Source organism: Neofelis nebulosa, chromosome 5, assembly GCF_028018385.1.
Source record: "Neofelis nebulosa isolate mNeoNeb1 chromosome 5, mNeoNeb1.pri, whole genome shotgun sequence".
Classification (NCBI taxonomy): Eukaryota; Metazoa; Chordata; class Mammalia; order Carnivora; family Felidae; genus Neofelis; species Neofelis nebulosa.
In genome coordinates, this window is record NC_080786.1 from 78,665,649 (window position 1) to 78,678,321 (window position 12,673).

Genomic DNA, 12,673 nt, shown 5'->3' on the forward strand with positions numbered 1-12,673 from the left:
AAAAAACTTGGAACACTCATTGCCAGGCAAAGATATAACCTACAGCTGTCTGGGTTAGAGGGTGGTTATTTTATAAATTTGGTCATTTAACAATTTGAGAAGGATTCTAGACAGCCAGCCGCCCTTATTTGTTCATAAAATCTTTAGTAAGGAAAAATTATGGGCATGGTATCATGTCCTCATTGGGAAAATAGAGAGTTGTTCCTTGCATGTTTCCGAGGCTCTAGGGGGGTTTTGGAGAGGGAAATCCTGTCTTTACCAGAGCTACAGGTGGGTTATTAATTGGGGGCCCACAAATTATTAGGGCAAGGACAAAACTTACAGACACGTGCTACAATTCTACCAATTTTCCAGACAGAGAAATGGAAGACCAGAGAGCCCAAGTCACATAGCAAGTCAGTGACATAACGGCAGACCTACCATTTCTCTTTCTCGTTCCCATTCTTTCTGCACAGTTCTCGCTAACACTATTTCTCTCCTGTAGTTTCTGAGAGTTTCTATATGTAGATATGTACTGAGTATCATATTTACAACTAAGATGTGGATCTATGTGCAGAGGTGTGTTGTACCACGTCATACCAGATGTTGGTTGCTTCCAGAAGCAAGGGTCCCAGATATCTGAAATGCAATTCAGTCAAACGATGGCGAAGAGTCTACAGGAAATAGCAAAGGTTTTGCATAAAATGAAAAGGCTATGGACACCAAAGTCCTAAGGCTAGCCAGGTGTGGGTGGCTGCACTGTAAAAGGAAGCATGAGTCACTATGACCCATGAGTTCCCTCTGGTGCAGACTTGGCCAGTCTGGGTTGGAGTGTTCATGTCCTTGCGCCTTCTGCACCTGTTCCCCTTGGGCACTCAGATATGGGGCTTCGGGCCTCTTGACCTTCTACCTGGTGTGAAATCCGTCTCTCTTCTGGTGGTGCTTGTCAGACACCCTGAGCAGGGGTTTCACTCCTGGAAACTGAGAAATGCAGAGTAGAAATGCAGCTTCTGGTACTGGTGCCCCAGACAGCCTGCAGGCTGACCTTCAGTGAGGTCATTTGATAAAGAGTAAGTTGGAATACCATAGGCTTATTTATCTTGATAGAAGTACTATTTTATTGGAGAAAACATCCTGCTATACACAAGGAAGTATTACATTGGCCTCTGCATAGCAAGCTCAAGTTCTAAATTAAACTTAATTTGTGCCAATGGGGATTGCATCAGCTGGTTACATACACACACACACACACACACACACACACACACACACACACAATTCTGGTGATTCTTACCTTCTATGTTCTTGTTTTTCATCATAATGTTTACTGTAGCAACAACTGCAAAATGCTTCTAGAGAATTCATTCCTGGTACTGGGTGATATGCTTTGACTCCAGGGCGAGGTTTATAAGCTTCCCTCAACCTCACATATTTTCTGGGAATGTCCTCAGCCTCTGTTCTCACCTTGGCTTATGGCTACAACCTGAGACAGCTCCCAACATACCTCTGAGGCTGATTAAGTCAGTTCACTTCTCTGGGCATTGATTGCCTTAATTCAGAGACAAGAATACTGACTTGAAGGATAAAAAGTTTAATAAAAAGAAATCCTTTCCAGTGTTAAGGTTCAGTGGCTACAATTTAAATTCTGCCTTTCTTACCGTGTCCAGTATAAAACTGGTAGAGTGACACCTTCCCAGAGCTCTTCAGTTATGTAGTGGCCCCTGAGGAGACAGACCCTGAGTCCAGGCATTACCCACAATGCCTCATTAAGAGCTTCCTTCCTCCATCCAGTGGCCTCTATCTTCCCTCCTGTACCCGAAGGATTCCAATTTATAAGTATAAAGCTCTTTGAAACTGTACATGGTATCGTCACAGGGGACCTTAGTGTTGCCATATACTTTAATACCCCATTGAACAAATGGACAAACGGAGGCCAAGAGACGTGACATGTCCAAGGAACCAAAGCCAGCCAGTTGCAGAACTGGGATATACATTTATATCTCCTAACTTCGGGTTCAGTGCTCTTTCCACTGCACCTGGGTGCCTGTCATCAATTGGTTACAGGCTTCACAGGAACGGTATTCACACAGATGGCTTTATGCACTAGATCTTCTTTGGTAAGATTTCAAGACGAATTTCTATTTCAGCTCTAAAATATTTACATTGGGCATCAGGGGGTCCATGGACCCCTACAGCAGTAACAGGGAGCCTGACGGGTCAAATACGCCTCACCCCTCTTCCCCAGAGTTGTGGCCTCGGTAGGTTCTAGTGAACCACTTGCTAGAAAAACATGAACTTCAATCCTCAGAGTCTGGAATGGCCATATTGAGTGATGAGAAGGTAGAAAGACGTTTATTTTGTGAATATTTTGTTCTAGATCCCATGCTGGACAAAGCTGATCAAAGCTGGGACTTTGGAGACAGTCATATAGGATCCCATTCCGGTTCCATTAATGATTAGCTGTTGAATTTTGGGCTTCTCTGCTTTAGCTTCCACATTTGCAAAATGGATCTGCTGCTGCTGTTACCTACCTATGGAGGTTGTTATTAGGATGAAATAAATTAATATGTATAAAGCACTTAGGATAATGTCTGATACCTGGTAAGTGCTGTATAGTGATTGCTGTTTCTATGCAAATTAAAAAATATGTTCACATGAAAACACATGTTTTGCCAGAACAAAATGACACACATTAAATATATTAGAACAGCTACCTATGAGAGAGAATTGCTACCTATATAAGAGAATTGCAAATCAGACAAACAACAACCAAAGCAAGTGATTGCAGAGCCCTTGCTTTTCATCTCTACAGATATTGCTTCCTTGTTATCCCGTTGTCAAGGTGAATAAACTGAGGCTAAGATAAAATATGTCAAGGCATCAAGCATTCATGCAGGGGCAGGAGGAGCACTTGGAAGGTGGGCTCCTGTACCAGATGGGAATTTTAGGCCTTTCTTTTTCATCTGCAAACTTCAGGATCTGCAGGCTGCCCATAAGTCATACTGTTTGAAGAACCTGTTCAGATTCTGAGCTTCTGCAGAGAGTAGAGTCAAGAGATGTGTTTTCCAGCTGCAGGAGGCACTGTCTGTGAGATCTAGAATGCAGGACCATGAACTTCATCAATAAGTTGTATACAAATAGGTAGCAAAAATGAAATTATAAAAGATTAGAAAAAAACACTTTAGTACTCCCAAATAGAGGAGTAGCTAAATAAATTATGTTCCACTAGATCACAGAATATAGGCAGACCGCAAGATGGAATAATATTAATTACTTAGAAAAATATTCACTATATATCGTTATTTAAAACATAGATCACAGTGGGGCATGCAGAATGTGTGTGTATGCGTGTATATATATACAGACACACATATACACACACCCATGCACAGATAAGTGGCAGTCAGGATGCATATATCGTGATATTAACAGTGATTATTTTGAACATGAGTTTTAGCAAGAGTTTTACTTTTGCTTTTATCTATATTTTCCAACTTTTCTAAATAAAACTGGGACTTTTATAAAGGAAAATAGTTTATTAAAAAATATCAGGAGAGGCACCAGGAATAAAGGCTGTTTTCCCCCACGTATATTGCTCTCGTCTTCTATCATCAGGTTGAAAATCATCTTTTCTCCTCCTACCAGGCTGATGCAATGGTACCCACCTTTGTGCAAAGGTAGTTGCTCTTGTACAAGGCTGTCCAAGTACAGATCCGTTGCATTCTGGCTATTGGGTACATACACAGTTACCACCTGGCATAGAGCCTGGTACAGGGGTGTGTTTGAAATGAATGACCTAAATGAATGAGTATGGGCTCAATCACTTGGATTTGAATATGAGCTCTCTGCCATTTATAAGCTAGATGAGTCCCGCCTCCTGATCTGTAGAGTGACAATAACGATTGTGGGTCAAAGGACCGCCAATAGTTTTTGTAAATGGCCCAATGCCAGTCACAAATGGGTGGGAGTGCAGAGAGTTTATTATTATTGCTGCGTCTATTAACAGGTCCACAGCGTCCCATCCCTGAGGTCTCTTTGGCTCCCTAAGGCATCATGGTTACCACAGCAGCCAGATGCTGATGATGCCTCCAGGGGCAGCTAGGTGAGGCTGAGCCAGCTCCCGGGTCTTCGCCTCTGCGAGCCCTTCACAGGCCAGAGTGAGATGGCCTGAAGCTCGCCTCCTTTCAGGCCCCCCACCTGCCTCAGGTCACTTAGACCCACAAACCTTGCCTCCGCAGCCTCAGTTTGGGGCCTTCCAACACCCCTTTGGAGAGTCCCTCCTCCCCAAGCTCTGTCTCTTGGCGCCCTGCCTGGTTGCTGTGGAAACAGGTTCCACTGCGGACAAAGGAGGGAGCTGGGTCCTGCTTCCTCCCGGTCCTGTCGATGAGGATTTTTAGACCGTGGAAACTGCGCTGCCCTGCCCTACACCTGCCCTCGCTCTCCGTGTTCTCGCTCAGGTGGAGCCTGCCCTCCTTTGCCACTGACGAGACCATGTGTAAAAGCGTGACTACAGGTGAATGGAAGAAAGTCTTCTATGAGAAGATGGAGGAGGCCAAGCCGGCTGACAGCTGGGACCTCATCATAGATCCCAACCTCAAGCACAACGTGCTGGCCCCTGGCTGGAAGCAGTACCTGGAATTGCATGCCTCGGGCAGGTGAGTGGCCCGGGAAGTAGGGGCCTGGCAGGCTGGGGGCACCTTCCAAGAAGAAACAGAGATATAGAGAACCCAGATGCTTAGGGTCAGTCTCGCTGGGCTGGTATAGACTGGGAGGCAGAGAAAGAGTCCCTCACTGGGAAGTGGGATACTGGAGTTTCATTCCAGCTCTTCCTCTGCACTCCTATGTAACTTTCCCTCTTTGAGTCCTAGCTACTGCTTCTGACGAAGAGGTGGGACATACTTACTAGTTCTAACCTCTGACATTTTACATATTTTCAGATTTTAATCCTCTAAATGGGTTGAAAACCAAGAGACGGGGGGCTCAAGGTCTATGGAGGTTGAGTTCTGTGCTCTGGTCCTGGGACAGTTCAATTTCAATCTATTTAATTCGGCCTGACTTAATATAAAATACTGAACACATGAGGTGTTCTAGAAACTGGCTCTACTATGAGCTCCACGGCCCTTGAGCAATTCATTTTCCTTCTTGGACCTCACTTTCCCCATTTGCGAAAGGAGAGGTTAGACTATATCCCTACCTTGTGGGTCGTGGACCAGCAGCACCAGCATCATCTAAAACTTGTTAAAGATGCAGAATCTCCAGTCCCGTTCTAGACCTACTGAATCAGAACCTGCATGTCAGCAAGGTCTCTCAGTGATTCAGATGTACAGCAATATCTGAGATGACTTTCCAGCACTCTTGTCCATGGGTCTATTATGCAGGACTTCCCTTTGGGACAGAAGATGGGGAGGCTCCATGGTGCAGCGTGGGGGTCAGAAGCAAGGCCTTACTTCCTGCCCTGGTTCAGTCCATCCAATTCAATTCAAGAAAAATCTATTGAGCACTTGTTACGTGCTGGCTACTGGCCCTGACTCTGGCTGTGTGCACGTGGAGGCCCAGCAGCAGTAACGGTGTCATTTTTCTCCTGATTTGGGTCTAACCTGTTCACAGTCAGTGTTAACAGGTAAGACTGTGCGGACGGATGGTGCGTTTCCCAGCTGGTCCAGGCCATCCCCGCCGTGAGACTTAAAACAGGTCTGAGCAGGAAGGACTCATCTGGTGCCCCCTGAACATTTTGCAGATGAGGAAATATCCCCAGAGCCAAAGCCCCAAGGGCAAGGCCTGAAGGCACTGGGATGCAGGAGGCAGGGGCCTCTGCAGCACACAGTCCTTTCCCCCTGCCTCAACCCCTCCCCGCAGGTTCCACTGCTCCTGGTGCTGGCACACCTGGCAGTCGCCACACGTGGTCATCCTCTTCCACATGTACCTGGACCGCGAGCAGCGGGCGGGCTCGGTGCGCATGCGCGTCTTCAAACAGCTGTGCTACGAGTGCGGCACGGCGCGGCTGGACGAGTCGAGCATGCTGGAGGAGAACATCGAGAGCCTGGTGGACAACCTCATCACCAGCCTGCGCGAGCAGTGCTACGGGGAGCCCGGTGGCCAGTACCGCATCCACGTGGCCAGCCGCCAGGACACCCGGCGGCACCGCGGCGAGTTCTGCGAGGCCTGCCAGGAGGGCATCGTGCACTGGAAGCCCAGCGAGAAGCTGCTGGAGGAAGAGGCCACCACCTACACCTTCTCGCGGGCGCCCAGCCCCACCAAGCCACAGGCGGAGGCGGGTTCTGGCTGCAACTTCTGCTCGATACCCTGGTGCTTGTTTTGGGCCACGGTCCTGCTGCTGATCATCTACCTGCAGTTCTCCTTCCGCAGCTCTGTCTAAGATTCCCTTAGTGGGCGCAGGGGAACTCTTCGCGGCCCAAGGCCCATGGGGGCCAGCCAGCTGGGGGGAGGCGGCAAAGAGAGACCTGGGGTGGGAGTGGGTTAAATTCTAGTGCTGGTGCCGCCATGGACTCCATGGGGACCCTGGGCAAATCACACGTCCTTACCATCCATAAAATCAAGGGTTTCTGAAGTGAAACCCAGGACCCCCAAGTTCTGCATAGCTGTTGCTCAGGGACTTTTGGATTTGGAAGGTAGGCCCGGTGAGTAGGGTTCCCATCCTGGTCACACTGTCCATTCCTGGCTCCTACTTCCTCATCTCGCCTTGATCAGAACATCTTGGAGTGGCATTTAAGAGTTGTGGATGCAAATAGGTTCAACTGCTTCAAAAGAAAAAAAAAAAAAGCTTGACCATCACAGGGCTTGGTGATCTCAAAAGGCCTTTCCACAGTGATGAGCTCATTCTTGTGCTCTCTTGTCAACCCTCGGTCCCTATGGAGAAGCCTCCTCCTCAACTCTGCCTCCCTGCACACAGCAGAACTTTCTCTTGAAGAGAAGAGGTGGAAGCATTAGGCTGTCCCTTTGCTGCTGGATGCACAGGGTTCCTTGGTTCTGTTCCCCAGACCCCCAGCTTCCAGCAGCCTCTCTCCACTCAGGATGGATTCTGAGGCCTACCTGTCTCAGAGATGGTGGTTGGGGTAGAGTTCCATAGACGAGGCTTCCCACCCATGGCTTATGAACTGACAGAGAATTTAGGGGAGGTTCGGAAGGTAGAGTGTTAGACGCAAGGCACAAAATCCCTAGGAAACAAATATATGATGCTCTGTTATAATGAAGAGTATGTAGAGTTCAGGGACCCAGCCTCACCGATTCTTCAGCAGTTCTGATGGTCATGACACCTAGGGGTCTGGCCTCCAGGGCACCTTGCTGATATGCTAGTTGAGAGGCTTCCCTACTTCGGCCATGCATAGGCCCTCTCACCAACCATTAGCTGTCCATCTAGAACCACAGGGATGGGGTGTCATTAGCAAGAGAGGGAACATTAAAGACATGAAGTGCTTTACCCATAGAGAAGTGCATAGATATGTGAGAGAACCTTGTATCACTTTAAACTGGGATGTGTATGGTTTGGGGTGGGAGGAGAGACTTTCTGAGGGTATGGGTATGGATGGGGTGTGGGGGGAGGCAGAAGGCAGGGGATGGGATGCCACCCTGCACTTTCTAGGGTCCTCATTCACCTCGCCTCTGTTAACAACTTGATTCTTCCTGTGTCCCCTACCGATCCCCTTTTTAATGGAAAGTCACCACCGTCTGTAGTGGTGGAGGGAGTAGGGCCACTTATATAAAGATGGGATACTTTAATAAAGACTGTATATCTTCAATCAGGCTTAGTAGTCATGAATGTGTGCTTGAGACCCACTACAACGTCCCTGATATGTGGTCCCTGATATGTTAGACGCCCCCTGTCTCCTTCTTTCCCCTTTCTTGGGCTCCCATATAAGGCTTTATCTAGCTCCAGCTTCAAGGTCTGGGCTGATCATGAAGGTCAGGAAGAATGCAGGCAGCGCTCAGTCAGTCATCCAGGGGACTCAGCCTAAGGCCGGTCGTACCCTTGCCCTTGCTGTAATTCTAGCACCTGGCTGCCGCCGTCCTTTGCTTTATTCACACAGTGCTCATCCCTTTGTCCAGGCCAAGTACCCCAAACACCCTCTGTCTGATAAGCCCTGATTTGGGTGCTGGGATCCAGTGGGCACTGTGACAGGCCTTGTCTCCCAGAGAGTCCTGCTTATTATTGAGGAAGTTCCTGGCCCTGGCTGTGCTTTCGAAATCCTGGGGAGCTTTTTAAGGAAATGTCTGTTCCCGGCCTCCACTTCAGTGCAACAGAATCAAAATTTCTGGGCATGAGGCCTGAGCATCTGAATTGGAATAAGACTCCCAGGTGGTCCACCTGCGCTGCCTGGTATAAGGCCTTCTCGCTGAGGAACAGACTTCCTTTTGCACCCAGTCTTGTTATGATGAGCCCTGAGGTCTCCCTTGATGGCCCTGCCTTGGATTCTCTAGGACTAGGACTCAGCTTCCCTCTTACCCCCCTAATCTCTGTCCTGGGAACTTGACTTTCCCTCAAAACTCCTGGTTCCTGCCTGTCCTCTGCTATGATGGCTTTGTCCTGCTCTGAGAGTCTCCATCATTGAGCTCGACCACTCTTGCCAGATGCTTATCAAATTTTGTTACAAGTACTTGCTTATGGCTGTATTCCTTCCTGGAATGTGACCACAGTGTGGAAGTGGCTTACCTCAAGTTCCCTTGCCAGCTAGTGGCAGAGCAAGAAGTCCAACCCTCACCTAGTTTTAGTTCAGGCCTCTTTTTTAAAGCATTAGGCCTCTTCCTCCTCTGTAGGAAGATGTCTGCAACCCTCGGAGGCTTCCACTGTTTCCTTTATTGTTGTTGCTACAGATTGGGGGGCGGGGGTGGGTCTAGGTTTGCTCACTGGCTTATGCCTCATCTTGGCAAAGGCTTCTCTGGGACAATCCTTCCTTTGTACACATTGCCCCGTGCCACATGATGAACTTGTTAGACGTGCCCTAGGCATTATAAATAAACTTCTCGGAGACATTTCAAGATCCCAGCCTCTTCCACTGGAGATTCTGGGTACTAGTCTTGATGTTCAAGCCAGGAGCAGACCTACAGGCTCCGAATTGTGGCTCCAGAGGCTGAACTCCTCAGTGTGGTGTCAGCATGAAATGCAGCCTGGATCATTTCCCTCACTCACGGGACAGGGCCATCTCCATGGGAGAACACTTCCTGGGGGTCAGGAGCCCTAAGAACAAAGGAAATCACCAGCTCAGGACAATTTCCAACATAGTGAGTCCATAGACCATCAGAGCTGTAAGGCAGCTTTGATCTAAGGGCCTTTATGTCATGGGTAAGGAACTTAAGCCTAGAGAAAGTAAGAAATTTGACCAGCGTTATACGCACAGAGTCAGGGAAGATGATTAATTCAAACTTCAGAAACAGGTTCTGCTACTTATGAGCTGTACAGCCTTGGGCAAATTACTTAAACTCCTTGAGCCCCCTTTCCCTTCTCATCAAAATGGGAATAACACTCGTGCCTTGCGGAGCTATTGTGAGAAATAAATGAGGCACTGGCAGTAACTTTGCCTGATACAGAGCATAGGCTCACCCTCTTCCTTCTTCCCCTTTGCCTTTCATCTGGCAGCCTCCCCTTTGACTCCCTGAGGGGCTCTTTCTCTTTGTGATTTCAGCTCTGCTGGTAAATGTTTTAGGGGGGGAAAAAAAAAGCAAAGAAAGAAAAAAGAAAAAGGAAGGTAAGGGTTAACTCCTCCAGCCCAAGGCTGAGACCTGGTTTATTTAAATGTAATGTAGAGTCATTTCTTTTCTTCGTCTCAAATTTATTTCAAAGCAGTGACTTCATTTTTCCAGTGGCATGGTAGCCACTCTTCATTCTTCAAAGAGAGCTATATAAAAATCACCCCAAACAGAAAACACCAGTGATTTCTGGGCTCTATTCCCATTGGCTGAAATACCGCAAAAGGAATTTCGTTCCATTCCAAGTCCCATTCTGGTTCTCTGTAGGACTCCCAGCTAAGGAAATTCCTTTGGAATCGTTTTTTTGGCATGGCGTGGGTACTGCCACATGCACCAGGGAAATGAAATCCGCCTGTTGTATGGCTATTTTGTGACAGATCTTGTGAGGGTAGGTGGGTGGTGGTTGTGCTACAGAAAACTCATTGGCCCGGGATTTGGGCAACATGGGTCCCAGCTCTGGGTTAGATGTCATCGAGGCATCTAGGCTGCTGACCTTGGGTGCCTTAGTCTTTCCCCTCTCCTGGCTCTCAGTTTCCTCATTTGTGAAGCAAAGAAGTAAGGTGATCTGAAGGGCCCCTACTAGCCTTGACCTTGCTCATACACTTTAGCTTGGCCTTCTTTGTCGTCACTCGTTTGGGGTGGCGCCTGACCCTGACCCATCTGGTGGGTCATGTAGTTCAGTACTTCAGTCTGACCAGGTGGGTTTGGAGTTTGATCCTTTTCCCCTTTCCTTTCTGGAGGCAAACTTTGAGACATCATACCCTAACTAGACCTCTCTGCAGTGATATTTGCATTTGAAAAGGCAGTTACCTTGAGAGGTGCTGCCTTATACAGGGACTTGCGTGGTAGCCATGGAATTTCAGTCTGTGTTGTTGTCCCCTCACTTCTAAAATAAGCTCAATCATTCTTCACTTCATCATAGTGGGGTTACAGTAACGTTTTGAAGACGTAATAAGATTTCCCCTGTTTCCAGGATTATTCATTCATTCAACAAATGTTTATTGGGTACATATTATACGTTGCGCTTTGTTCGAGGCACTGTGGATAGAGGAGAAAGCAAAGCCACCAAATAGTTTACTGTATGCTTAGTAGAGGAACTAGGCAATAAACAGTCTGAGTAAGATGTGTGATATATTAGGGGCTGTTAAGTACTAAAGAGAGGAATAAAGTAGGCAAGGGGGATAGAAAAGCAAGGACTGGAGTTGCCATTTTAGATTGGGTAACTAGGGAGAGTCTTGCTAAAGAGGTGAACTGAGGAAGGGGGGGGATGGCATATGCAAAGGCCCTGAGGTAGGAGCAGCCTGGAATGTTCAGCTGTGAGGAGACCAAAGTGGCTGGGGTGCAGTTCAGGCTTAGTAGTCATTACTAATAGGGTAACAAAGATTAGAGTACTAATGAGGGTCAGACCATATGTGTCACAGGGTATTGTCAAAACGTTGGTTTTTAATCTGAATGAGACAAGAAGTCAGTAGAGGGTTTGAGCAGTGGAGTAATGTCATCTGATTTATCATCACCATGTTGAGAAGACCATAGAGGAGTAAGAATAAAAGAGGGAGGATTACCTGGGAGGCTCCTGCAGTAATCTAGGAAAAGACGTGATTATGACCTGTTCCAGTGAGGTGGAAAGTTGGATTCAGTCTGGGTATATTTTAAAAGTAGAGCTGAGAGGATTTGCTGATGACTCAGACATGAGAGAAAGAGGAGCCAAAGAGGCCCCAAGGTTTTTGGCCTGGCCAACCCCCTTCGGCGACAAGGAAAGCTATGCGAGGAATAGATTTGGGGGCCATGTCGGGAGCTTGGTTATGGACATGTAAAGCTTGATATGTGTTGTAGACATTCTGTTAGACATTAAATGTAAGAAATGCAAGGTGGCAGTGGAATGTTCATAACAGGAGATCAGAGGAAAGGCGCAAGCTGGAGAGATAATTGGAGCAGTCAGCATCTACGTGATATGAAATGTCATGAGATTCGCTGAGATTTTTCAGGGAGTGAGGCTAGATAGAAAAGAGGCCAAGGACTAAGTCTGGGGCTCTCTAAGTAGAGAGGTTGAAAAGAAGGAGCAATCCACCAGGGACTGTGGAAACTGAGGCACAGAGAACGTGATTTGCTTGAGCTTTCAGAGCCATCAAGCCGCAGGGCTTGGACTGGAGCCCAGGTCTTCAGCGTCAAGGTGCAGAGCTCTTCCCCCTGGCCCAAAGCACCTTCTCTGTCATGGCTCCAGCTTGCTCTCTGGATGGGAGTCCTGCCCCTCTCCCTTGCGCGGGAAGTGTTTCGTCAAGTCTGAGCAGGACAGGGATTTTTGTTTCTGTTCTTCTCAGTGTGTTTGAAGTGTTTCATAATTTTAAAATGCACTCAAATTAAAAAGGCTTTGTGGGAGGCCTAGACAGCCAGGATGGGTTTGGGCATTGGACACACAAACTCAGACCAAAGGAAGATGTTGTCGGAGTTGTTTAAAGGAAGGATTCTGTTGTCTTGGATCCCGTTGGCAGGCCTGGGCCATGTGTGAGCACTTAAACTTGGGCATGGATGAACTCAACCAGATCGTGTCAGGAGATGGGCTAGATGGAATAATGTCACAGGATAAACAGCTCGGGGGAAGTGTAGGTCTTCTCTTTCAAAATAGGTCAGCATCTTCTGAAACTTGGGTCTGGACCACATCTACACGGTGCCCTCCAGATTCCCAGGGCTTGCTCTGTTTGATTCTGGCCTGTGGTATGGCTTGGGGTCATAACCTGTTCATTTGCAGAAGCTTCCACTGGGACTGGCAGATGTTGGTGGGGGAGATGCGTTCCCACACACGCTGATCTGTTCATTCAGCACGCTTGCCCTGCGGCACCATCCAGGCTTGACACACCTTCCTCTTGTCATAATACTGTCTTGTCCTAATACCCCATTCTTCAGAGGGGACCCCCTTGGAGCCTTTGTGATCTGCCTAGGTGTTGAAAGGGTCTTGGCTCTTTTTCCTGCATCAGAAGCTCATTGCTGGGAATTG

The 12,673-nt window shown here is 47.7% G+C and overlaps 1 protein-coding gene across 1 annotated transcript; it reads left to right on the forward strand.

Annotated features, from left to right (window-relative positions):
- The first annotated feature begins 1,639 nt into the window (after positions 1 to 1,639).
- Positions 1,640 to 7,736, forward strand: RTP1 (receptor transporter protein 1). Its single transcript, XM_058730805.1, has 2 exons — positions 1,640 to 4,634; positions 5,836 to 7,736. Exons 1-2 carry the CDS (start codon positions 4,363 to 4,365, stop codon positions 6,353 to 6,355), a joined length of 792 nt encoding a protein of 263 aa, XP_058586788.1. The 5' UTR covers positions 1,640 to 4,362; the 3' UTR covers positions 6,356 to 7,736.
- The last annotated feature ends 4,937 nt before the right edge of the window (positions 7,737 to 12,673 follow it).

Coding starts and splice junctions, on each gene's coding strand:
- RTP1 (XM_058730805.1), top strand. CDS start 4,363: ATGAGGATTTTTAGACCGTGGAAACTGCGCTGCCCTGCCCTACACCTG. Junction 4,635..5,835: donor GAATTGCATGCCTCGGGCAG/GTGAGTGGCCCG, acceptor CCCTCCCCGCAG/GTTCCACTGCTCCTGGTGCT.